Below are 24,452 nucleotides of genomic sequence, written 5' to 3'. Positions count from 1 at the left end.
TAAAATGACAGGAGAAATGTCTTAACTCATTCGTTCACTATAGATCATAAAATGACAGAGAAGGGGGAGTTACCTGTTATTTATAGAATAATTCAGTATGTAATTTCACAGCCCTGCTCCTGTTTGGTAATACCAGCAGCAACTTTCTATTTACAGGGCTTTTATTTCAGGTGTGCTAGATACTGACATTGGTGATTTCAGTCATTGATCCACTGAGATCAGTGGAATTACACCATTAAAACTAATATATATATACCAGGAGCCAAGCATAGGGATTGTACAGCTATGAAAAATGTGGACCCAAACTGTAATTTATACTCTATAAACTGTAATTTATACTCACAAGTGGCAATAAAATTCTTTGTAGTATACAGCATTTATAAAAGCATCATACTCCTCCCTCCAGACCCACATTCCTCCCACAGCACTTGTTGAGGTTAAGAAGGATAAAATGGCATATCACAATCAAAGACTGGGACTGTTTAATTTTATTTTATGTCTTCTGACAATTCTGATTTTGCAATCCATGGCAAAAATAACTCTAAACTTTTTAAACTTTTTTTTCTTTTTTTTTTTCAAATAAAGATGTAAGTAATTTCTTTGAGAATTCTGTGTGAGCAAGATTGTGGTTTGGGAGATACTTTTTGATCATTAGGTCCTGATTCACTTGCCAGTATTTAACAGTACATACTGTTTACACCTAAAAGAGCTGTCTCTGGTTTTTCCTACCTTGTCACCTCTTCTTCCAGCTGGCCCAGGCTGCCCGTTCTCACCTCTCTGTCCTTTTTCCCCTGGCAGACCAGCTGGTCCTGTAGATCCCAAGGACCCAATTGGACCTTGAGGTCCCAGCTCACCAGGCTGACCCTGAAAAGAGTTTGTATAATTAACTACTGCAGTCAACTTAGCAGTGAGCAGCATTTCAGAGCTGACTGCATGGATAAAACACACTCATGATTCCAAACAGCCTGCTGGACAGCTTGTAAATCTGCTCCACACATTAGATGCTATAGGAAGGTGACCTTCAAATTTCAGTGCTTGCTCAAGGTGATAATTTCTTTTCACCTTCAACAGGTCTACAGCACCACCCCTCTGAGATGCCTGGGATAACCTGAAAGTCTTCCTGACTCTACCAATGTAAGTATCACCTTCTGCAAGCATAAGACTCCACTGAGTATCACATTTCCACCACCAGAGGAATGATGGCTCATTTTGAACAGAGGACTTTGTATGCAACTACAATAAATTGAGAGTGCTTTCTCTCAAGTCATGCTATATGCTATTTAACTTAAGTCTTTCTCTTTCATCATCATTCTCATGCCTCATATAAAAGTTGTGAGATTTCCTACATAAAAAAAAAATATATATATATATGTAATTATTAGCCAACAGATTTGCAGAAAGTATCAATTTAAACAGATGTGTTAAAATGGTTTGGGAGGTTGCAGAATGTCATTTATCTATAAAGAGCTTTAAATTGAGTATCTCTACTTACAGTACCATATCACCTCCATGTATTTCTACTAACTTTTCCAAAGTAGTATACATTTTCTTGAAGGAAAAATACTTCCCATGCCAAATGAATTTTTTCAGTCCATAGCATTGGTGTGGAGTTGTTTTGGATTTGTTGGAGTTTTTCTTTGGTGCTGCTAAACAATTATTAAGTCATAGATTAAAAATCAAGCAAGCTTTCTAATATGACTTCTCATGTGACCTGTCTATACATTTACCCTACAAAATTTGTTATTTACAGGTCTTTATTCCTCTTACTCATCTTTTTCATTCTTTATCATTATCTTTCTTTCACTAAAATTTGGGTTTCTTCCTAACTGAAGAGTGTTTTTCTTTCTTTTCAGAATTCATCAATTATACCACATCATCAAAAAAGAAAGCAAAATGGAGCCCTTTGCATTCCTGGAAATGCATAAGGTTCTAAGACCACTTAAAAGATATTTCAGTACAACATCCACTCATAGAAATGACAGACTATACATTTATTTCGATATATGGATTGAAGGAAAACAAAATGACAAAAATCAAAGGTGACTCCTTAGCTTAGCATAATTAGAGGCAAGTTATGTTGAAGCAAGAGAACTGAACTGCTTGCTTCTCAAGGTAAACATTTCAATATACTGACTGAACAAAATCTTTTGAACTTCATGCAGGGACCTAACCTCTATTTATTCTCTATTTGTCTTTTAAAATATGTCAGTAAAATCAGTGTAATTTGACAGTTGGACATGAAGTGAAGAAATGTATGGTCTGCATCATCCAATCACATCAGCAAGGGAAGAAGAGTAATGAGAAAGTAACTTACTACAAGCTTGGAACAGGAACAGGCTTATGCTGTAGCAGGTGCTGGAAGCACAGCTGAATCACTACAGGCCCTTAAGCTCTGAACAAGAATTTAACCCAGAGCCTAGGAAAAGAAGTTCTACATTTACAGGTAAGGACTACTTGAAAAAGTAACCTCATCCAAGTTATATTCTGTGTGTCTTTACTGGCTCCTCTCACTTAAATTTTGATCTTGCTTCCAGTGAAGTCACTGGCAAAAACTGCAGGGCAAACTCAGCATGGTGTCTTTAGCACAGGTTGCTATTTTCTTGATACTATAACTTGAGTCGTGTAAACTGTTATGCAAATTAAGGGCTACTAGTATCAAAATCTGCTGATTCTGCATCCTTTTTAACAATGGATGGACAGTCAGGATTCTGGGTGTTTGAGTATTTACTTGCATGAACAATTGCAGCCTGCCTATTGGCAGTGCCTTGCATATCCTCTCTTGTAAAACTGATTTTAGAAATTAAAGCAGCTATTTACACCCTTTAAACACTTGATAAAATTAGATGGGATGACCGTTTTAATTAAACTGTAACTCTGAGTATAAGTGAAATGAATGAGACTAATAATAAAATACAACTGTCTGAAGTATTCACTCTACTGCAAGCAGTATATTTTTCTCAGTACACAGAACTACCTGTCACCATGCAAAATGCAACACTCAGCAGCAGGAAAAAAAAAAGGCATAAGATATTTCTCACTGATGTTCTAAAGCCTTTGTCTTAACAGTGCATATTGTTGACAATAAGTTTCTGCAGCAACTTTAGTATTTTTAATTCCACAGTGTCCATGCTCTGCATTCAAGAATTGAAAGTTTTCAAAACATGTTTTATCCTTTGGCCAGAGGAAGAACCATGATTTTGATAGAACTCAGATAAAAGCTGAGGCCCTGTATGAATTCTATGTTAGTTATCCATGATAATTAACCACTAAACACTTCCAGACATGTAGTACTTTAGGATGATAAAATGTCTGTGCTGGTTGCTACCCTGTAAGTTCAAATGACTCCATGGTTTATGTCTTCAGTAGGAGGTAGTGAAGTCATAAAACAAAGTCACTGAATCCAGAACTGACAATGGGTTTGACAGCTGATACAACTTCAGCATGCCATGTGAAGCTGGTGGATTGTCTGCCTTTCTTTCAGCTCAAAGACTGATACTGACTGGGAGCTTTGTTAAGACCAAACTGATACCATGTCATAACATCTATTATCACATCCATTATTTGTGCCCATCCAATGTGACTACCCCAGCATTACAGTCTCAGGACAGCTGTACAAATAAAGAGGATGAAGGTAGTCATGCTCATGTGGAAATGACAAATTAGCTCAGTTAAAATGAGCAGAATATTATGCCTGCTCTGCCATCTGATGCCAATAAATTCCTTTAGGATTTCAATGCCTTGTTAATTGTCTAGGTCAGGAACTACCCATGCCAAGACTACAGTCTGTTATTTTAGCATATTTTGGACTTGACCTGCAGTAAGAAACTATCTTTTCACGAGACAAGACTATATATATTTTTAGTTAAGTGTGCTTGCTAAGGCTGCAAATACTTCAAAATAATTCAGCAAAGCATTTAATACTGTTTGGAAAATGCAATGCCTAAGGTCTTGGAATTACTTATTTTTGGTTGCCTGAGACACTGAAAGGCACCTGATATTTAAAGTGCCATGGGCACACAATTGCCTGAAAGCACAATATTTTACAGTATTGAATGGAAAAAAAAAGTTCATGATATTAGAGCAAATTCTGTCTTGCTTCTAAATATCAATCAAATCAAAAGAAGACCAGTTATTGCCTTCAGTTAGTGCAGTACCCTGTGTTACAGCTGTGTGGATAGACCAGGGGTATGTGAAATGCATTTACCTTCCTTTCAAGTGAATAAAAATGGAAGTGCCCAGAAACTCAACAGGATCAGGCTGTAGGCAAATAATATACTGCCTTTTTCTGTTCTGCACAACACTGGCTTTTAACCAGTCTTTCTCATTTTAAGGGGTGGAAGTTTGGGGGCAAGAGAGGCACACAAAGACATTTTCAGACAGATGTTTTCTTTTTTAATTTGCTTACTGAGGTGGGAGCATCTGCTGCTGCTACTCTAAGCTCCACCCATGTCCTCTCCCCTTTGGAAAACCACATCTGTCACACTGCTCAGCCACAGCTTCCAGGGATTGCAGGGGTGTCCATTCTGAGAAGTTTAAATTCCTCCACTGTAAATGTGGAGGACTGGGGCCAAATCTTTTTCCACTGTTAGCTAAGGCTCCAAAAATAAGCCTTTTAAATGATGAGATAAATCTGATAAAACCACACAAGTTGGCATTAAATCCACTCGCTTGTCCTTAATAGAATTTTTTTTTCTGTGACTGTCAGTTAAACAGTAAAAGTCAGATTATATATGGCATATATATGGCTCTCAATTTGTTCAGAAATAGGGGATAGCATAATGACTTTTCAATATTTGATAACACCTTTTTATAGTCAGATTTTGAGCCAATTAGAACTCCTAGTGCTTGACTTTTCTCAGCATCTGCATCATTCTGCAAAATATTGGAAAATTCTGTGCTCTTTTACCATGTTTGTCAGTGATCCAATATGCTACAGGAACATATTACCTGCTAATGCAGCTTAGTATCCATAGGGATTTTTCACTGAAGCACAATAATCACAATGAGGGACTGAAAACATTTTCCACAGTGTTATTTGTTCTGTTTTAGCCCTGTGCAGCCATGAACAGAGAAGGTGTCCAGTGGGTGTCACTATTGTGTTAAACACACTGAACAAGAGATAATCTGGCAGTGAAACTTGGTAAGGAATACTGTTAATGGGTTGAAAGCTGAGAGCTTCAAGTAGAGTATTTCAGGCCACAAATAATTAACATCAGATTAGATAATAAAATAAAATTAACTTTTGTTCTGATTCGTTTTATTCAAATGAGTCTGTGTGTGGTAATTTTTGGTTGATTCAAATCTATGAAAAAAGAATGATTTAGTAGGGGGTTTGTCTGATGAAAAAACACTACAGTGAAAAGAGTGAATTAGTGAATAGTGAAAAACAGTATTTTTAGTATGGTGGAACAGGAAAACCAAAAGTGTTAAGGGGAGATGCTTATGAACAAAAAGAGGAATCAGTGAACAAGATCAAACTTTTTTTAAAAATTTGGAAAAATGTGTAATATGAAAAATGCTAATTTACAGATGCTGTAGCTGGACATTGTGCATGAAGAACAGCCCCAAAGAGACCCTACAGTGAGGAGAATGGGGTGGCCCTATTCCTCTTCCACATTCTGGTAAGCAGGTTCTGTTCCTTATCAGGTCAAATCCTAACTTCTGCCCCCAGAGTCTACTGCTCTGCCCAGTTATAAAAAAATGTGTGGTTTGCTTCAGATGTAGATCTAGGTGTCTTGTTTCTTTAGGTCTGTGGTTCTCAGCAACTGTAAATGAAATGTTTTTTCTATGGTTCTCAGTGACTCTAAGTGAAATTCTCCAGAAATGGATACCTGGCCTCAGGAATCTTCTAGTTTAAAACTGCATCATAGTTAAAATACTGGGGGAAAAGTATCAACAAGTATGAGGCAAATAGTGGGAGAGACCTGGGTTTTCTTAGATGCTACGATGTGTACATCATTGATAGTGGAGTCAACTAAGCACAGGATTTTGAGAGCAAACAGGTTTATTTTAGATATTTATTGCCCAAGTGTGCAGCTTCAAAATTCAAATAAAAGTGCTGGGTATTCCATGTGAATGACAGGCTACACTGACCTGCAAGAAAGTGTGATTTAATAAATGCTTCTTATGCCCCAAAACAACAGAATTTGCAGTTCCCTAAATAGTGAATCTTAAATGTATTTACACTCTGCTATAAACTGGACTTAGTTAACCCACATGATCTGTTAGAGAGATCAGGCAACTCACAAGGTTTTTTCTAGGGGGATATTACAAGAGATGATTTGCCAGGAGACAGGTATTATGCAGTTAAATTTCACCATTCTCACCCCAATGCCCTTAAGCATATATCTGCTGACTTTCTAACTTACCTGTGACAACCAACTAACTTAATAGCTCTTGTGAATTCTTACTCCTCACATGCCAGACCTCTCTCTGATATTTCTCTTTGCTAGGTTTTTTATTTGACTAATTTGAAAATAGGCTACTTGCTTGATCTGCAAAAGAATGAACATCAGTCTTGCTGAGTTATATTTATTATTTGCTTTGCTCCAGGCATTTCACATGATCTCATAGAAGCTAGATCAGGTTGGGTCATGAATAGATGCTTGCTTTCTAAATCTACTTAGCTCTATAAACAAAGGCAAAGGAATTGAATGGGATCAAACTCTAGGGTCGGCACAGGACAGGTTTTTAATCAGTCAGTGCTAACTGCAAACATTTTTTTAACTATCTAAAATCTGCTGGAGCAGCCAGCATTTTAGAGGCCTCTGATACAATGCTGCAGGAGTTATTAAGGAAACAACTTTCCATGTTAAAGAAAGAGGAGGAAATGGAGGAAAGATTTCACTGTTGGACATATCAGGAGAAAATTAAAATCATGGCCTTTATGGGAGATCAAAGACGAAAAAGGGAAAAAAATAATCTAAATCAAGCAAAAACATTGACTGCTACTGCTTATTGCATGACCATACATCTTGACTGGGAAAGGAAAAGGAGAAAGTCACAGTTGTTGGGCTGGCACCAAGAATCATGCAGAACACTTACTGCCATTTCTATTTTCACTAAGGACTTTCTCCTCTCATTTATCCGTTCTGTAGTTCTTAAATGAATTTTTGTAGCAGCACACAATGTGAGCAAAGAAATTTCACAGCACAATTTAATGGTCCTACGTGGAGAAGAGTCCTTTTGAGGTGTGACATGAGAGAAACAGTATAATGTAAAACTAATTTCAATGATGGTAGTGATCTGAATGAAACAGAAGTTGAACTTTCATTGGGATATGGACAACTGTAATGATGTCAGGATGAGGTATACTACTAGGAATAATTACCAGAATGTTTTTCAGACAGCAATTTCTTGCTAGTGAATACTAGTGCAAATCTGTTTATAGCACAGAGTTATCTGTGGTTGAGAGAAATAAAAAAACAACAGGTGCACAAACTCTTCTAAAACTCAATATAGCAACCAATGCATAAATATACAAGTTTTATTTAAATATTGAAGTTCAGCTATTTTCTTCTACTTTTTTTCCAACTTGCCCAATTTCAATGCATTCAGGTATGGCCTTGGCAGTTCCTTTTTCTTACTCCCATAGTCGTCTTTTCTCTAGGTAAAACCTCAATTATCTTGCACACTTGCAATGAAGAAGGCTTTCTATGTTGCCATTTGAAAGATTTTCAGATGGGCAACTAGAAAGCAAAATCTTAATTCCCATTGCATTCACAGTCAGCTGCAGAGTTTTCTTACACTCTCCTAGTAACCCCAGCTTTAACTAATCATACTTAAAATGCATTCAGTAAAAGGGATAAAGACAGGTCATTATCCTGAAAATAGTAGGCCAAGATCTGAGGTCCTGCTTTCCTATGGAAACTTCAGAGAATATCACACTCTTGACACCCATTCTGCTTAACCCATAAACCCAAATATTTTTAGGAGTTTAAGTTTAGTTATCCTCTTATTAGCCTTTTTTTTTTATTTCAGTGGGGAGATGTTAAGGATAAGGGCTACAGTTATAGCTTGAAATGGTTTTAGTTTTACAAATTGTGAACACACTTGTCACTGGTGATTACAAATAAAGTTGATTTATATCAGCTGTAAGATTCTTGTTCTACCTTAATTCTAGTGGAGTCTTGTTATGAACTTAAGTCTGCTCCCAATATAGAAATAACCTGCTTGTTCACTTTACTGCCTAAATTTCCAGTGGGCAATCTGCCACTGAAAGTGTAAAAAGAGAAGGTAACATGCTAAAATGTGTAAAATGGCAACATCATCAAATACCTGTCATAGCATTTTATATGTCAACAAAAATCCCTCAAATGGAACTAGCAACAATATTTTCCTCACAGTCTGCTGACAAAGGGAAATTCTTATCAGATGAACACACCTTAACTCTGACACTATACAACTCTACACTATACAACTACTGTTTTATCAGCAGATAGATACTCTGGCTTTTCTGGAAACCTCCTTTCCATTTGTGTGTAGAGAGGGATGCACATGACATGCTACTGTCACCATCATCAAAAACAAACTAATAGGATTCTTGGATGTTAAACTACTGCTTCTAAGTTGGACTTAAACATGCTGTAGTCCTAGATAGATATTTTAAAATTCAAAATAGGTCTGAACTTGTGTGTTTCTAGTGTAGGTTATACCCTAGCAGTACAATCATGAGACCATTTATTTGCCCTTGCTCCTCTGTAAATCTTTGATCACCATGTTCAATGGAAGATCATGATAGGAACACCCTACATCTGAGTCCCTGTGATAAAAGAGATTAAAGAAGAAACAAAAATAATAATAGGTGGACAAGTCTGTATATATATATCATTTTAACTTGATACTTATACTGATGTAGCTAGCTTAGATGCTGTTTGTCTTACTCAGCCTCTGTAAAAAACCCTAATACTGGAGTCACTTTAACAGAGTTGAATGAAGACTTTCAATTCAGGGCTGCTGTAGGGTCAGCTTTCCAGCTGGGCTGGATGAGATTATTGCTCCATTGCCTTTTGCTAGCAAGTATATGACTTTTCTAGTGTCTTTAGTGCTTTCAGAAAATGTTTGCTGATGTGGCCAGCTCAGCCTTAATTTTGACAGCTAGCTTGTGCTAAACAGCAAAAAGGCAAAAAATACAGTGTTAGGCAACCAGATTTACACTTTATCTCAGCTTTGCTACAGAGCAGGATTATTTAATGAACTGCACACTTCTGAAATTTTAGGCTTGCATACTGTACAGTGCCAGAGGCTTTCAATGATCATTTATTTCTTGCACTTTAAAGACAGGGTTGAGAAAGACACAAAATTCTGAAGAACGAGCCTGGGAGCAGGATTCAGACAGGAAGATAAAGCAGATGTTTTGCATTCTAGGAATCTAACAGTAAGGTAAACAAATGTTTTATTTTGTAATGTGTAGTCTCCACAAAAGCTGGGGGAAAAAAGTGTGTCAGAGTGTAAAGAGAGAACACAGCAAAGTTTAGAAATCAACAAGATTGTAGGGTGAAAAAAAGATGGAGTAATCCTTTACACATCCCTTCCAATACTAATTATTCTATGACTTTATAGAAAATAACTCATCACCATACAGTAGAACAGAAAATATTTGCATCAATCTGTCTGAAGTGGTGTTTAGTTTAGCTATCTTTAGTGTGGGATAAGTACTTTTATTTCTTGCATATTGATTAATAGAAATGATGGCATGAAATATAAATTCATATTACATTGGAGAGAATTTATCTACCAGTGTACATATATGTGTTTCAGAGCTGTTTCAGTACATGGTACAGTTCTCAGACTTACATTTGTGTAATGACACTGAATTTATTTTGAAATGTTTATTACACTTCTGTTTGGCATTTGGGTCCAGATCTTTGAGGTATTTAGAAAGTGAACAGAAAAAGCATGAATGATAGTTCAGTTTACCTGAACTATGTTGGGGAGGACATCTTAGGGAAGAGCCACAACTACAGTGATTTATCAGTCAGTTTGTTACTGGCTGATTATGGGCATGTGATTCAGAACTTCCAGGGAAATTTCCTATAGTTTCAGAATCATTTGTTTTTAAATGCCACTTCAGAATAGGATTTTGTTATTCCAAACAGTCCATTCAGTAGCCCAGAGAGACACTGAAATGCTGCTAGTCAAAATACTTTTCCTGGGGTGCCCTTTTGTTAACAGTGTTACAGAGACAGCCGTATCTGAGGCCCCTATTATGAAAATCCTACAGCATGGGGGGACTTTCACATAGACATAATCCTGGTGGATTAGGAAAGGATCCAAGGACACCAGGGCAGTGATCATGACACAGCAAAGCATGCAGCTAATTGCAGAAGCACTGGAAGGAGAAGGTGTCTTGCCTTTCTAGCAACCCTGAGTTGTATACAAACAACTGGGCTATGCAGTTCTTAAAACTGATCTGCCATGTTCAAGCATTCTAAACCTAAACTGTAGCATTAATACTTTGACAATTTCCATCAGTAACTGAAAATTTTTCAGTTGTTCTCTAATTACAGCATGTATCTAAAAGTCATTTCCTCATAAATTTTTTTAATTGTTTGCTATCACTGTGTTGAAACAGAGTTAGAGAAAGAACAGCCAAGGTAACAACCTGGTCACCAGTGGTCCATATTTCAATTAACAATGTATAAATTTAGTGCAGTAAGGTAGTAAAATAAAAGAGTCTGCAACCTTTTCCAAAATCACCTAACCCAAGTAAGAAACACCTCAGTTCTCATAAAACTAGTATAGGGCATAAACAGTGTTTTATCCAACCTCTTAGTAGAAAAGGAGCACAGATTTCCAAACTTCATATACATGAAAAATGTCTAACTGCTAGATTAATCTCAGAGAATACTTAAAAAAGGCACCACTACTATTACAAACATAATTTTTACAAGCACACCTCTTTACAATCTTAACTTCAGTGATACCTATACTTCATACTTGTGAATTATGCTATTCTTCTGTTTGGACTTGTTGCTATCTGAATATTGATTTTTTTTATTTAAGTCAACCATATTAATTTTGTAGACTCACACTATGCACAAAATGAGTAGTATTTACAGCAGTAATTATCCAATCACCACTTACTCTTGATCCTTTTTCTGGAAAGCACCGACAAACTGAACAATCCTGTCCTCCACATGGGCTAACATATGCATATTCTCCCTAAAAAGTGAAAAGTTTATGGATTTATCAATATGCAACAGACAACAACCACTTCATCAAATATTGTCAGGTAGACATAGTGTCCAATTAATGATTTTTAAGGCAAAAGGTTACAGCTGCATGCCCACAGGTCAATTTCTTGCTGATGAAGAAACCTGGCACAGCAGCAAACATCAAAATATCACATAGATCTTAATCTTGACAAATACAGACTATTTTCAATGTTCACTTAATATAGTTCACATATCAGTACTACATTTTAAATCCTCCTAACCTTCTTGGCCCTCTCATCAACATTAACATGCTTGCAAAGTAGAAGCAGCAAGCTAAAGCTTGTTGCTATTTCTGGAGAAGGTGAAAGTCATTACCTACAAGTTAGAATGAGAAATGCTAAATACTACATTTTTCTAAAAATTTGAAATTTGTAACCAATTGCATTAGGTTAGGAGGTTGTTTAACTGTGATGAAATGATAAAAGGCAAAACAGGCTGAGGAGCAACAAGCCCACTCAGCTACTAAAGTGTAGTATTTAATCCTTGTCCATCAAATTAAGAAGTATGTGCATGGTGTAATTATGCATTGTCTACAATTAATTTACTTATTTCTCCTATTAAAACTTTCCATCATAGTCTTCTTACTAGCAAAGAAGTGACTATTTCATCAACTTGCAATGAGGAATCAAAGCATATTCAAAGAAACTAAAACACAGGAAAAGGTAAATTCAGTAGATTTATTGTGTGGTAAGTGAACATTATTTTATAACCCTTTTCTTTTCCCAAAATATAGTGTTAAATATATATCAATTATACACACCATATATATTTCTGTACTCACTTAAATGGCTGGAATATCCACTATGTGGCACTATTTTTATTTTTTTTTCTTTTTGCAAAATTCTGTAAACAAAGTGGTTTTGAAAAGGGATGACAAGGATTTGGTAGGTTTAAGAACAATCAATGAAGCAAGTAAACAGTGATAATAGGAAAATATTTGCTCAGTGTGGATTTCATTTTTATCAAGGTCAACATTGTTTTGTTACTGGTTTTAATAACTAACAGAAGACAATAGGATCATACTACAAATTTTTAGGGAGAAAACACTGACAAATATTAGATAAGGAGCAAACATTCTGTTCTTTCTATCTGCAATATTTTTAGAATATCTGGTACTCTCAACTCTCAGAACAAGAGGGTATGATGGTCTCACAGACTGCTTCTCTCAGACACTGGATTTCCCATGAAATTACTGATCTATTCCACACTAGTCTCCCAGCTAGTTACTAAAAACTTGCCTCTACTGGGCTGTCAATGTTTCCAGTAACACATAAGCTGTTACCCTTTGTTCTAGTTGAACACATTAATTTTTTAAAAATACTTTAATTTTAAAGAGTTCAACTAGAAATGGATGACTGGGGAGGAACAATAGAAAAGAGCTTTTAAATATTTGAAAGAAATGAAGGGGATGGACTTGAGTTTCACTGAAGGCATTGCAAACACAAGGTTAGTATGGAGGACAGTACAGAGAGGAAAATACAGTAGCTATTTAGACTATACTATATGTGAAATTTTGGGGTCAACGAGAGAGGAAGGTAAAGGGAGGCCAATTTAAGGTCTAGGCTAACATACAGAAAAAGTCTTGAAAGCTAGAATGTGTTTGATGTATGCTATAATCTAGAGCCATTGAAGGGACTTAGTGAGAAAGGAGATGGAGTGCATCAGAGAGGTTTTTTACATGCAGCTTTCCAAAAGCATCTAAAGATGCCCAAGTTAAAATCTAGAAGAATCCCTAGGAGAAAGTGACAAAATAATTAAGATGAGCAACAAAAACAGAAAGAGAAGTGAGAGCTACAGAAATACTGAAATAAATATCACAATTTTCCTGTAGGTGATTCTGGTGTATATATTGTTATTTGCTTTAACTCTACCATCCTGTCTCTCATGTAAATAGCAATGTCACTTACCCCATCAATTTCTTGTGCTGAAAAAACAATCAGCAGCCACCTGATTTAAAAGAAGGAGAAAGCTAAATTAAAACTAAACTTCCAGCATCCAACTTTCACAAAAATGTAACCTCTAAAAAATAGAATTGTGTACACTATTGAGTCTCACACAGGAAACATGTGGACCTGTTGTGGTGAGTCCAGAGGTGAGCCTCAGAAATGATCAGAGGGCTGGAACACTCTCCTATGATGAAAGGCTGAGAGAGATGGGGTTGTGCAGCCTGGAGATAAGAAGGTTCCAGGGAGACCTTATTGTGGCCTTTGCACACTTAAGGGGACTTACTGTAAGAAAGATGGGGACAAACCTATATATGCAGTGGCTTACACTGTAATAAATTCTTTACTGACATACCTAACATATTTTAGCCATTTACATGCGTTTATTCCATATACTTTTTCAGCCTATGTTGCCAGCTACGTTTTTTTAGACACACAGATTAGACAGAAAAAAATTTTATTATAATTATTGGTCACCAAAGACAGCAGTTTATACTGTCTCATGCTAAGTGAGAAACAGGGGACTGATTAAAGAATGTGAAATTGCAAGATGATCCCCTACAGCAGTGAATGGTGGAGAAGTTTTGTACATGTCAGTAGTTATCCTTTAATGCAACAAATTAGTGTAGAAAGAACTTCACAGGAGCACTTCAACCAGACTGCAGATAATAGCGTTGGTTTCTTCTGTGATTATTACTAACTTAAAGCCATTTTTTCTTCTAACCTTCTGAACTTACAGTCTCTGTAAGTATTTTTTCCTGTATCAATGTTGGCCAGGTGTATGTTATTTTTTAAGAAAATGCCAAGTTGTCATGGTTTTGCCAGATTGTTCCCTGTAATTTCAAAACCCCATGAAGCCAGACAGGTGACATCCATTGACTCAAGTCAGCACAAGACTGTTAGAGGTAAGTTATTCACAAATGACAGAAAAAAAAAAAAACAGGCAGGAAGAGGCTGGAAAGAAGGCTGCATTAAGGAACAACTGAATACAACAAGCAGCCTGGGTATGCACAAATCAAATAAAAGGAAAAAGGCACTGGAGAGAGTTCATGTGCATTATCACAGTGCAAGACAACCTAGCAGCAAGGCTGTCAGGTTCAAGCAAGGTCCAGGTTCCCAGCTAGAAAAGCATAATTTCACATTCCTTGAGAGACTGGTGCTGGTGCATGATGTTTTATAAAGACTTCAAGAAAGAAGGAAAATTTCATTGACTTTTCCTAAAAGATCATTGATTCAACTCACCACTCTGAAAATTCCTGGTAACAGTGATCTTAATGTTCCAATAAGGATCATTTTCCTCCAAAAAGAACTCCTACCATAGCTGCTGGCAGGTGTTTCTATCATAGTGTCTAAAAGTTTTTTTCATGTCTTTTAATAATTCTCCCTTATCTGTAAAGTTGTTCTGGGACAGGCATTCAGGTTTGAGTTGGTCATAACTTTTTGTTCTCCAAATATTTTCACCACTAAAACATAGAAGTATCATGCCTCTGAAAACAGACTCAGTATTGTAGATCCTGTTTCCTACTCTTTAAACAGTGTAGTACCTGAAATATAATGGTATAAATGTATAAACTAGCAATCAAAATCAAGTACAAAAAATTATTGTAGACGTTTATCAGATTCATGACAAGCTACAAATTATTTAACTGGTGATTTCTTCTTACTGTTAAACTGATAGCTAAGAATACCCCTCAGTGACTCCAGTTAAAAAATGTAGTGATCTGTAAAACTCACCATGCAGCTGTGGTAAGCCACTTAATCTGTACAAATGAATCCTTTGTCAATGCCATTCACGCTGATTGAGGATCTGTATATGCAGCACTTTTTTTTCTTTCTTTTTTTAAAAAACAGCAGATCTTCTCTTTGCTTCTGCTTGTGGATGGTTTATAAACACTGTTCCGTACTGTTGTTCTTTTCACCTCTGAACCTGTTTATATCAAAATATACATCTGATGCACAAACATGAATAATTACAGGGTAACCAAAAGGCATCTGAACCATTTACAGATGTCATACTGCACAGCTATATGTTGGCACTACATTATATTATTCCTATTGAGGCTGCATTTTATTTTATCAGCAACCCAATTATTTCAAGGGGACAGATCAACACAAAAGGGTACAAGATTTCAGCCTAGAAAGAGATAGTCTTTACTCAAGTGTTTAAATAATGAAGAAAGAGCATCTTGCATCATTATTTCTTAAAGCTGTCATACCCACCATTTCAGCTAAAGCATGAAATAAAGTGGCACCTGTCTACTGTACAGACCTAATGAACTTTAAAAAAGTGTTTCAAGAGAGTATTCTCAGTTGTGTGCTCAATTTTAATGTGGCTCTTTTATGATTAGGATAGTTGTTTTAAGTACAAGAATTCTATGAAGAACATATCTGCTATTTCTATAGGATTTCTGCCTCTTGCATTATGTATATTTCCATACACTTTCTGTCCTTTTTCTTAAGCCCCATTTTTATTTTTAAAGTGTTCTATGAAAAATTCACTACATAACAGTACTGTATGCTAAATTCATAAAAGTGTAATGTTTCCCACAGAAATACTCCTTAGCTGTAAAAATAGAAAACACTGTTATCCTTGTTTTATCAGAGAACCAGGAAAACAAAATCAAAGCTGAAACCATTAAGTATCAGTTACTGGGGAAAAAAAAACCAGCTTAACTTGTTGCAGCTTTCAATGGCTTTCTAGTATTAAGGTTGACCTCTCTGTTATTGATGCAATGGTGTTCTTTGGGTTTTTTTGGGTTTTTTTGGGTTTTGGGTTTTTTTTTTTTTTGGGGGGGGGGGGGGGGGGGGGGGCAGTAAAATACTTGTACCTAGAGCTGCAGGTAGACATTTTGACACAAATGATGTTAAGTCAGATGTCTCTGAGTTTGTAGCTTTTAAAGGTACTATGCACTACAGCAGTACCAGCAACACACTCTGCATCAAGGTTTTACTGACTTTCTTTGGATAGATGCCATAATTTATGATAGCAACAAGCAGCAGAAAGAACACTGGCTGATCTTACCTTCATTCCAGCTCAGTGCTACTAGGAAGTCACTTACCCACCCTAGAAACTCACATGAAGGCTTATGTGCATTTGTGGGATAATCTCATAATGCATCATTTCTTTCTTGCTGTTGTAACAAACATGCAGCTACCATCCAGCAGTCAGCTGCTCAAGGTCAGTGAAATGGGTGGTACTGGTGTACCACCTTTCAAAAAGAACTTTTTAAAAATGCTTTTCTGTTGCATCTACTTTAATGGCACTTTCCTGTCTTTGCTTTGAGCTTGCTGACTTCTTTTTTTGATATTTCCACACAGGGTTTTCATAATTTTAAAACTGACTCAGTACTTTTTTATTATAGCAATATTTAATTCACGAGGTGTTCTGCATGTTCATTTATTACTTGTAACAGTGATTTGCCTGTTTTCTTTTGCTTCTTCTAGTATTTCTTAGGCCTGATAGTCAAAAGCTGTCCTTTTAAGTAATATCTTTGCTTACTGAGCATTATACTGTTTATCCTGCATCTGAAATTTGCATAATTTCTAAGGACTGAGCACTCTTACACTGTAATCTCACTTGCTCTGACATTCTTGTCTTAGACAGCCTTGCACATTTTGTTTCCTCTTCAGTGTAAATCAGTTTTTGCTACCTCCTGTCTAACAACAGTTCTTCTCACATTAAATTCCACTGATGAAGTTAGTTATTAGGGTGGTTTGGTTGGTTGGTTGGGTTTGTTTTATAGGTGCCTATGGCTTTTGAACAACTGTTGGCCCTGGTTTTGCCCTTGTTACACTCCACCCGTTAAAAAAAAATATAGCACTATTACAGTTAACAGGCTTAGGAATCTGGCAAATAAAATGCATCAGTTTAGTGGTTTTATTCCCAAGACACTACTTCCTCTAAAAGGTCAATTTGGCATGAAAACAGAAGATTTCTTCCCTCTCTCTCTATAACTGCCAGCTTGCTTCCACTTGTGCTTGAGATTTTAGAGGCAGGGTGATAATATCTGTGGTGATGTACAAGATTTTGACACTGAACATACTGCTCTGCTCTTCCAGAGATGTGCTTTTGGTACTAGTACCAAACTTCTGGGAAAAGTGGCCTCTCCTAACTACCTCTCGCAGGAAACTTCACAGGGGCTTGGCAGTAATGTCTACTGAATGGAGATCCAGATTCACTCTAGTGTCTGCAAGAAAAGCTGGCTTATAAAGCTCTGTGGTTAGCTTTATGCTCATGAAAGGGTTTAGATTTGTATGTATATAAAACTGTTTAGGGAGATACATTATATCATTATATTGTTGTATATACATATAATACATTGTATATGTATATTGTTGCTTTTTCTGTACCGCTTGCAGGGCTTAATAAAACCTGTAACGCAAGATTTCCTGTACAGCATTCACAAACATGACAGGTAAGGTAATGTGGCTGTGGGCAGCAAAATATACTTTCTGCACTTGCACTGTCTCAGAACAGCACTTTATTTGGTGAGATGTAACCTTGAATGTGCAGTATTTTTGTAATTTCCATTCAGAAAACCTTTATATCATACTAAGCTATGTGGGAAAATCTGGGGAGAAACATTTTCCCCTCATTTCCCACTGCTCTGTATCTATGCAGTGGGCAGCATTTTGTCCCTTCGGAGACTCCTCGGTCTCAGCTGTCTCATCAGGAAAACATTTTAGGGAGAGGTGAGCGTTGCTGAAAGGAAAACACTCCCGTCAGTGCCCGGGAGAGCCAGGGATGCCAACGAAGCTAAAGAAGGGATGGCGCTGAGGGCTGGGCTGCCGCCGGCCTTCCCCGGTACCGCCTCACCCGTGCACCCGGTGCTGCCGCCTCCCACCTCGGCCCCGTCCCGGTTTAACCAACCCCTTCTTCCCGCCGGACCGCTACAGGTGAGCCCCGTCTGGGCGAGCCCAGGCCGCCTCCTTGGCCGGGTGGTTGTCGGGGCTCTCCGGGTGGATCCCCGTCACCGCTTCGCCGCGCAGCCCCGAGGCCGTGCGGACGGAGCCCGCCACCTGCGTTCTCACGGCGGAGCGGGAGAATCGGGCGGGGAACGGCGTCAGCCCGGCAACCTGGGACATCTCCAGCTGTGCCGGGACGTGGCTGTCCCCTCAGCGAGTTGCGCAGTCCCGGCAGGCGCCCAGCTCAGGCAGGACGGCCCGTGACGAGCGCCAGGTACCGCCGCCCCAAGCTGCCCGTCCGCGGCGCTCACCTCAGCTCCCAGGCGGGAAAGCCCCCGGCTCCTCGTTCACTCCATGCCCGCTGAGGATGGACGGACGGCGACTGGCGGCAGTGCCCGAGGCAGGAGACGTGGGGGGGTGAGTAGAGGGGAGGAGAGGGGTGGTCCAACCAGCCCCGCCCCGGACTGCCCCGGTCCCTTTCCCCACCCCAGGGCGCCCGTAGCGCTGAGGCGGGTGCAAAGCAGCAGCCCCCAGGCCAAAAGCCGCGGGCGGGCGGGGTTCAGAGACCGAGTACTCGGGGCTGATCTCCGCGGGACGCCGCGTAGGCAGCGCCGAGGGCGGTGATGGCTGCCAGGGGCTGCCCCCGCCGCCTGACGCCGCTGCTCCTGCTCGCTCTGCTCTGGCCGGGCCGCTCCGCGGTGGCTGAGGTGAGTGAGCGCGAGGCGGAGGGGCTGGGGCAGCGCGGCGGGAAGGGGCCACAGGGACAGAGCGGGGCTTAGCCCCTCAGCCATTTATAACGAAAGCACCTTGCGTTTCGGCGCTGGCAACTTCTGAGGAAGAAAAGTTCTGTATTTTGGCGTATACAGACGATAGGGCGCCCTCGCGTCAGGCACATCGCAGCCGAGCGAGGTGAGGTCCATCTCGCTCGGCTGTGAGGTACCGTTACTCCTATACCCATGCCCGGCGGGGATTAGGGAAGGCGGGGAGGTTCCGGCAGCCCTTAGGGCACTACCTCATCGTTTGTCCCAGGTGCGAAGGAGAAACACAAGATGTCGGTGGCCCAGCCGGGCGGGTCTCGGGGCGGCTGCTCCCACTTCCATCTGAGGGGAGCCCGTGAGGGGATGAGGGTGCTTAGCTCCTCTGCGAGGCTGTCCAGCGAGAGAGAGGGGATGTGGACGGCAAGCGGAGAGCGGTTCTGGTGCAGGTGGTCTGTGAGGGAAGGGCTCCCAGAACAGCGCTTTCCATCTGAACCACCTGTGCAGCCTTTGTTACAAACTTACTTTATGGTTTGTCTTTTAGCTTTACTGATGAGCCTGCATCACCGTTTGGTCAGTCTCCTAGACCATACTGAAGTCTTTGCTGTTCCTTGGTGCTCTGTGTGGTTATTGTATCATTTAGATTGTACATTCCCAGCTGGGAGAGAAGTTGGCTGTGATGGTAAATGGGTCAATGTAGGTCTCGGCATTTCTGTCTGCTACCAAAGAGAAAATAGTCAGTTTTAGTAAACTTCTGACAGACATCAAACCCAGGAAAGTGCCAGCTGCAGTAAATTTCAAGTTGTTTCTACCATAATAGTCGTTTTCTCTTCACATGTGTGAGTAAAGCTACTCCACCAGAGTAGATAGAAATTCTTTACTACCTATCTGAATATTTTGCCGTTCGCCTATATGAGGAAAAAAATCCTCATATTCTACTTTGTTGCTAAAATAGAGGAACATTCAGTTGTAATTATCTGAAGCAAACTAAGGAGTAATAATGGTTCTGTTAAGATATTGTAGCTCTTTCACTCACCCATTCTGGGTAAAACGTCTTGGAACAGTGTAAGCACCTCACATGTTTTCTTTCATGACTCTCTAACAAACTTGCAGTCAAAATTTGATCATTTAACAAAGATCTAATTGTTTGATTTGTTATGGAATTAAAATACCTCAGAGTTCTTATGTAGAGCAGAGGTACCAAATCTATTCGCCAAGTACCCACTTTCTGCTGAATTGTTTCAAGCTCTGCCTAGACCTGACCCTTAATCTAAAAGAATATGTAGAGGATGAATAAACTCAAGACCTGCCTCTCTCTTCTGCCCTGTTTGCTGTTCTTTTTTCCATTTTCCTCTGCTGGTAGCTCTGATCCTTTTCTCTTGTTGCTCCTAAGAGCACATGGTCGCATGTGGCTCTGGATGGCTGTTAACAAGTGCAAGCTGTGGACCAGGAACTCCTCCCTTCCTCCTCCCCCTCTCATAACACTTGCTCTCTTTCCAACCCTCTATTCTCTCTGTGTTGATCTTCCTGTTTTATGTTTTCGCCTACAAAGGAAGGGAGAAGGAGGTAAGACAGACCTCCATGTAAGACCATATGGCCCAGTGAAGCATTTTAACACTTTTTTGCAACCTCACTAAAATCTTAGGGTATTTGCCAGTCTTGCAGCCTTTCTGCTTAAGGTAAATCATGAAGTTCTCAGATACCAGTATTCTATAGTCTTAGCATTACTAGATCAATAATTTACACTAAGATGTTTAAGACAAGGTCTGGGATAGTGGGAAGTGACTTCTACAGCAGTCTTGCTATCTGAGCAAAGCCAAACATGAGGTATTGATTTAGTGGTGCTTTGAAAATTTAGCAGATCTCAAATGTTTTATGAGATTAAACTACATTTTATATATACATATATATATTAACATATAGCTGAAATCAGTTTAAGATTCTAATGTCAATTTATATTGTATGAAAACGCTGATATTTTCAAAAGAAATATTCTAGATGATGTAGCAAATAAGGATTTTTAAAACTACAGTTTTATCTAAACTCCTAATTAAATACTAGTGGCTACTCTTAAATTATAAGAAATTATTGATGAATAAAACATCACATGTTGGCTGGATTGTCCATTGCAAATGAATAAGCTCAGTTTAAAAACTGAGCTACACTATCATGTGAAAAGAAGTTGATATTGGCCAGCAGGCAATAATTTTGTCATTCAGATAAATTAAAAAAAATTTCAACATAGAAAAGTCCTAAATGTCTCCTCATAGCTAAGTAAGTAGTTTATTCCCAAAGACAACAACAAAAAAAATATTAGTTTGTGCCTGCTGCTGTTTAAACAGCAGATTTTGGTCCTCACAGACCTTCACAGGGACCAGAATTTCCTGCCCTTAGGAGTCTGAACTTTCTGGCACCTGCTAGGGAGTATTATTATCTGCATTCTTGGCCACTGGTACATTCTAATCACATCTTCTGAAAACTCAGCAGAAGTACCATCTTCCCACGTCAAAGGCTTTTCAGCTTGCTTGATGTATTCCTTCACTCCAAATACTGATAATTCTTCCATTTTTTCACTTAATAATAGTAACAATAATAATAATAGCAATAACAATGATAATAATAATGCTATTTTTCTGCAAGGAACAAGATCATTCTCACTCCTCATTTCTATTTTTTCCCTCTCAGAAAAAAATTGAACTGCTTTTTATGGTTTCATTCTTTTTTTTTAACAGCACCTGAAACTGATAATGTCAGTTGGCTGTTTACAATCCCATTAATTCACCTGAGTGTGGCCTGTGTTTTGATACTATCCACGTACTACTTCTGTGTCTTGAAATTCATCACTAATCTAAAAATGTTCCCTGAAATTTGCTGCTTTGAGTGACACTAATAAGAAAAATAGTCGAGTTCAATACTGCTTCTTAGAGCCTCTGATCAGTTTTATGATGGCATCATGGTAGTGAGTGTTCAGGATAAAAGAAGGTTTCTACTTGGACAACATTACTCAACTGCAAGTTACCTGCACCTCATGTTACTGCCATTATTTTGTTTCTTATTGCAATACAATTGCAGTACTGTATTAGCTCACAAGATAAATTGAACTGTTTGATATCCTGTGTTTGCCTCTTTCTATTTTTTTCATCATGTGCTGCTGGAAAGGGGTGGGGGGGGGAATAACAAACTGTGTCTGTAAGACTTGGCAAGATCTTTTTTGCATGCCCTTTCTCACTTGTGCTTATCTGACTAGAAGCAAGTGATCATATTTCCCAATCAATTCCATTTTTTACATGTGTTAGAATTTACATGCAAATGCTTATAGACTGGTCTTTTTTTTTTTTTTTCTGATTATATGCAGATTATATTGCTGTCACAAATAGATCTTAATACCTGGCTCTGGAAGGGAAAAAGTGTTCTAGCTCAGACATGACGATCTCCAAGGCTGGTAAGAACAGGGTGCAGGCTGCATTGCTTTGAATCAAAATGTTGGAGGGACAAATTGTCAGAGTGAGAATGTTTTCTGCTGGCCTTTCGAAGGGCCCAGGTTCTTTGTCACAATAAGCAGCTGAGAAGAGAAGATGTGCACCTGAATATACAAAAGAGAGTTCACTGAGCGTGTTAGAAAAACAAGTCCTTTGTGAAATGTTCTCTTTGATTTGCTTAATGTGATCCCAGCTCTGAAGTCAACGAGGGTCTTACTCTCATAATTAGGCCCAATTTATACTGGACTTTTCTGATCCTGGTTGCCTCTATAATTAGTTGTAATCCAGACTTTGACTCCACAGGGAAATAGCCAGTGTCAGACACTGCAAAGCAATGCAGTGGGCCAAGAGAGTTGGTATAAATTTGCAGAGTTGCCCTAATGTTTGTGCATCTAAACTTAGGGAGTTCTGTCTTGGGCCACGTGGAGGCTTGCTCTGATGGCCAAGGGATGTTGAGTGTGCCTATGTGTATGCTGCATCATACAACTAAAAGATGAACCTCTTTAGTAGACACCTGTGAAAACTGAACTGTTAACACAATACATACAGTCTTTTGCTAGCAAACCTACAAGGTAAATATACATTTAAGCAAAATTCTCTAATTCAGGTTATTTTGCTGCATGAATATAATTAAAATGGTCGAAGCAGGCAGGCAAACTCTGGTTCTTTCTTCATTGCTTTGCATTTCATACAGCTATAACAGCATTTTATTTTGAGATCTGTGCTAGCAATCTCTTCTGCAATACCTGGAGGTGATTTATCCTAAGATGTCTGTGAAACAAAATACTTTGCTACTAAGTGCAACTAGTATGGGATGTCCGGTCATCTGTTTTACTGTCACATTCTCACCCTTCTGCCTAACAAAGTAATACTAGAAGGCTCAGTGTGTTGGCATGTGTTACAGGAGCCTAGGAAGAAGGGGAAATACAAAAAGGCTTTTTTCTTCTTAACTGTTTACAGCCTCAGTCTCTTCTCCATGGACTGAAGAAGTTCCAGTTTGCTACACCTAGTATATTTCTAGTTCTATTTTTGTTGTTTGTTTTGTTTTGGTTTTTTTTAACCTGGCAATTCTGTGATAAGGTACAAGTCCTGCAGGTTTATAGGTTTTCCATTTGGCATGGTTTGATGAAGGCTTTTTAACTAGGTCTTTCTCCTGCAGTCTCCAACAGATCATTTTGGAGGAAGCTGCAAGAAAAGTAACTTGTTGTTTTTTGGGTTTTTTCCCTTAATCTGTGAAATCACAGAGCCTTTCACAAATAAAGAAACCAAAGCATGTGCAATAAGCTTTCTCTGAGCAAGTTACTGTTGCTTTCATTGCTATTTGCACCACTTAACAGAAGATGCACACTAGGAATTTTATGAATATACAAATATACAGGCCCGAGGAGACAACAGTTATAAGGAATAACATTCCCACACTCCACATTTGGGAAGAATTACAAATTATAAATTTGAAATACAAATTAGAAATATAATAAATTTGCTGGTCTTACTATAGTAGGTCAGCAAAAATCCACTAGGTTAATGGGGTGTATTTTTTGTTACTTTGCTCTTTTGAGATGACTCTGTTAGGAAGCAAGACCACGGATGAATAAGCTGATTAAACACCCTCAAGAGTGTACTGCACAAAACAAAATTCTGTGGCCTGAATTGCCTAATCTCTCTTTCCTTGGGGGAAGGAAGAATATTTATTTCTGCTGGCCCCATGTCCTTGTCAAAGTCAACCACAGAGATGGGGTTTACGTGTTTGCCTTTGTCTGAACATACAGAGAACATTTTGGTCCAGTTTCTGATAGTCCTCATCACAGTAGCTTCCAGCCTAGTGAGATTATTTGTAGGGTAAGATATTGGCCATTGTAAGTGTAAGTATCAAAATTTTCTGGTTTTTAGTAGAAGGAATAAACCCATCATTCTCTATGTTTAAAGAGGAAGTAATTCTGCATCTTCAAAGGTAAACAAAAAAAAAAAAAAAAAGAGAGAGAGAGAGATTCAGTTGAGGGCCTCAAATTTTACTTTTCCAAAAGTGCATACAGCATGCCAGCATACATAGATAATGAGTAGTTTTAGGCAGCTTCTACAACACAGTAGTAGATTGCCTTAGTGGTCATCACTACAGATGGAGTCTGTGAAAACTCAAAATGTTTGTTTTTTTCC

At 38.6% G+C, this 24,452-nt stretch overlaps 2 protein-coding genes and 1 long non-coding RNA gene across 3 annotated transcripts in view; 2 read left to right on the top strand and 1 right to left on the bottom strand.

Annotated features, from left to right (window-relative positions):
• The window catches only part of COL4A4 (collagen type IV alpha 4 chain), a 63,922-nt gene extending 45,385 nt beyond the window's left edge, over positions 1-18,537 (bottom strand). The window contains exons 1-5 of the mRNA XM_071751759.1: positions 18,376-18,537; positions 14,894-15,086; positions 13,124-13,163; positions 11,086-11,163; positions 730-864 (exon numbers count right to left, since the gene is read on the bottom strand). Coding sequence (XP_071607860.1) covers positions 730-864; positions 11,086-11,163; positions 13,124-13,163; positions 14,894-14,949 — 309 coding nt within the window. The 5' untranslated portion in view covers positions 14,950-15,086; positions 18,376-18,537. The remainder of the gene's footprint in view (positions 1-729; positions 865-11,085; positions 11,164-13,123; positions 13,164-14,893; positions 15,087-18,375) is intronic.
• On the top strand, positions 2,065-14,344 carry LOC139799628 (uncharacterized). Its single transcript, XR_011727374.1, has 7 exons — positions 2,065-2,112; positions 2,210-2,443; positions 5,530-5,621; positions 9,279-9,381; positions 11,805-11,903; positions 12,553-13,740; positions 14,021-14,344. It is a non-coding gene; the product is annotated as an uncharacterized lncRNA (long non-coding RNA).
• Positions 18,538-18,578: 41 nt separating the features above from the next.
• The window catches only part of COL4A3 (collagen type IV alpha 3 chain), a 63,892-nt gene continuing 58,018 nt past the window's right edge, over positions 18,579-24,452 (top strand). The window contains exon 1 of the mRNA XM_071751760.1: positions 18,579-18,771. Coding sequence (XP_071607861.1) covers positions 18,688-18,771 — 84 coding nt within the window. The 5' untranslated portion in view covers positions 18,579-18,687. The remainder of the gene's footprint in view (positions 18,772-24,452) is intronic.

The sequence above is a fragment of the Heliangelus exortis genome, chromosome 9, assembly GCF_036169615.1.
Source record: "Heliangelus exortis chromosome 9, bHelExo1.hap1, whole genome shotgun sequence".
Taxonomy (NCBI): domain Eukaryota; kingdom Metazoa; phylum Chordata; class Aves; order Apodiformes; family Trochilidae; genus Heliangelus; species Heliangelus exortis.
Note: the sequence above shows the minus strand (reverse complement) of the source record. Positions and strands in the feature narration are given on the sequence as shown.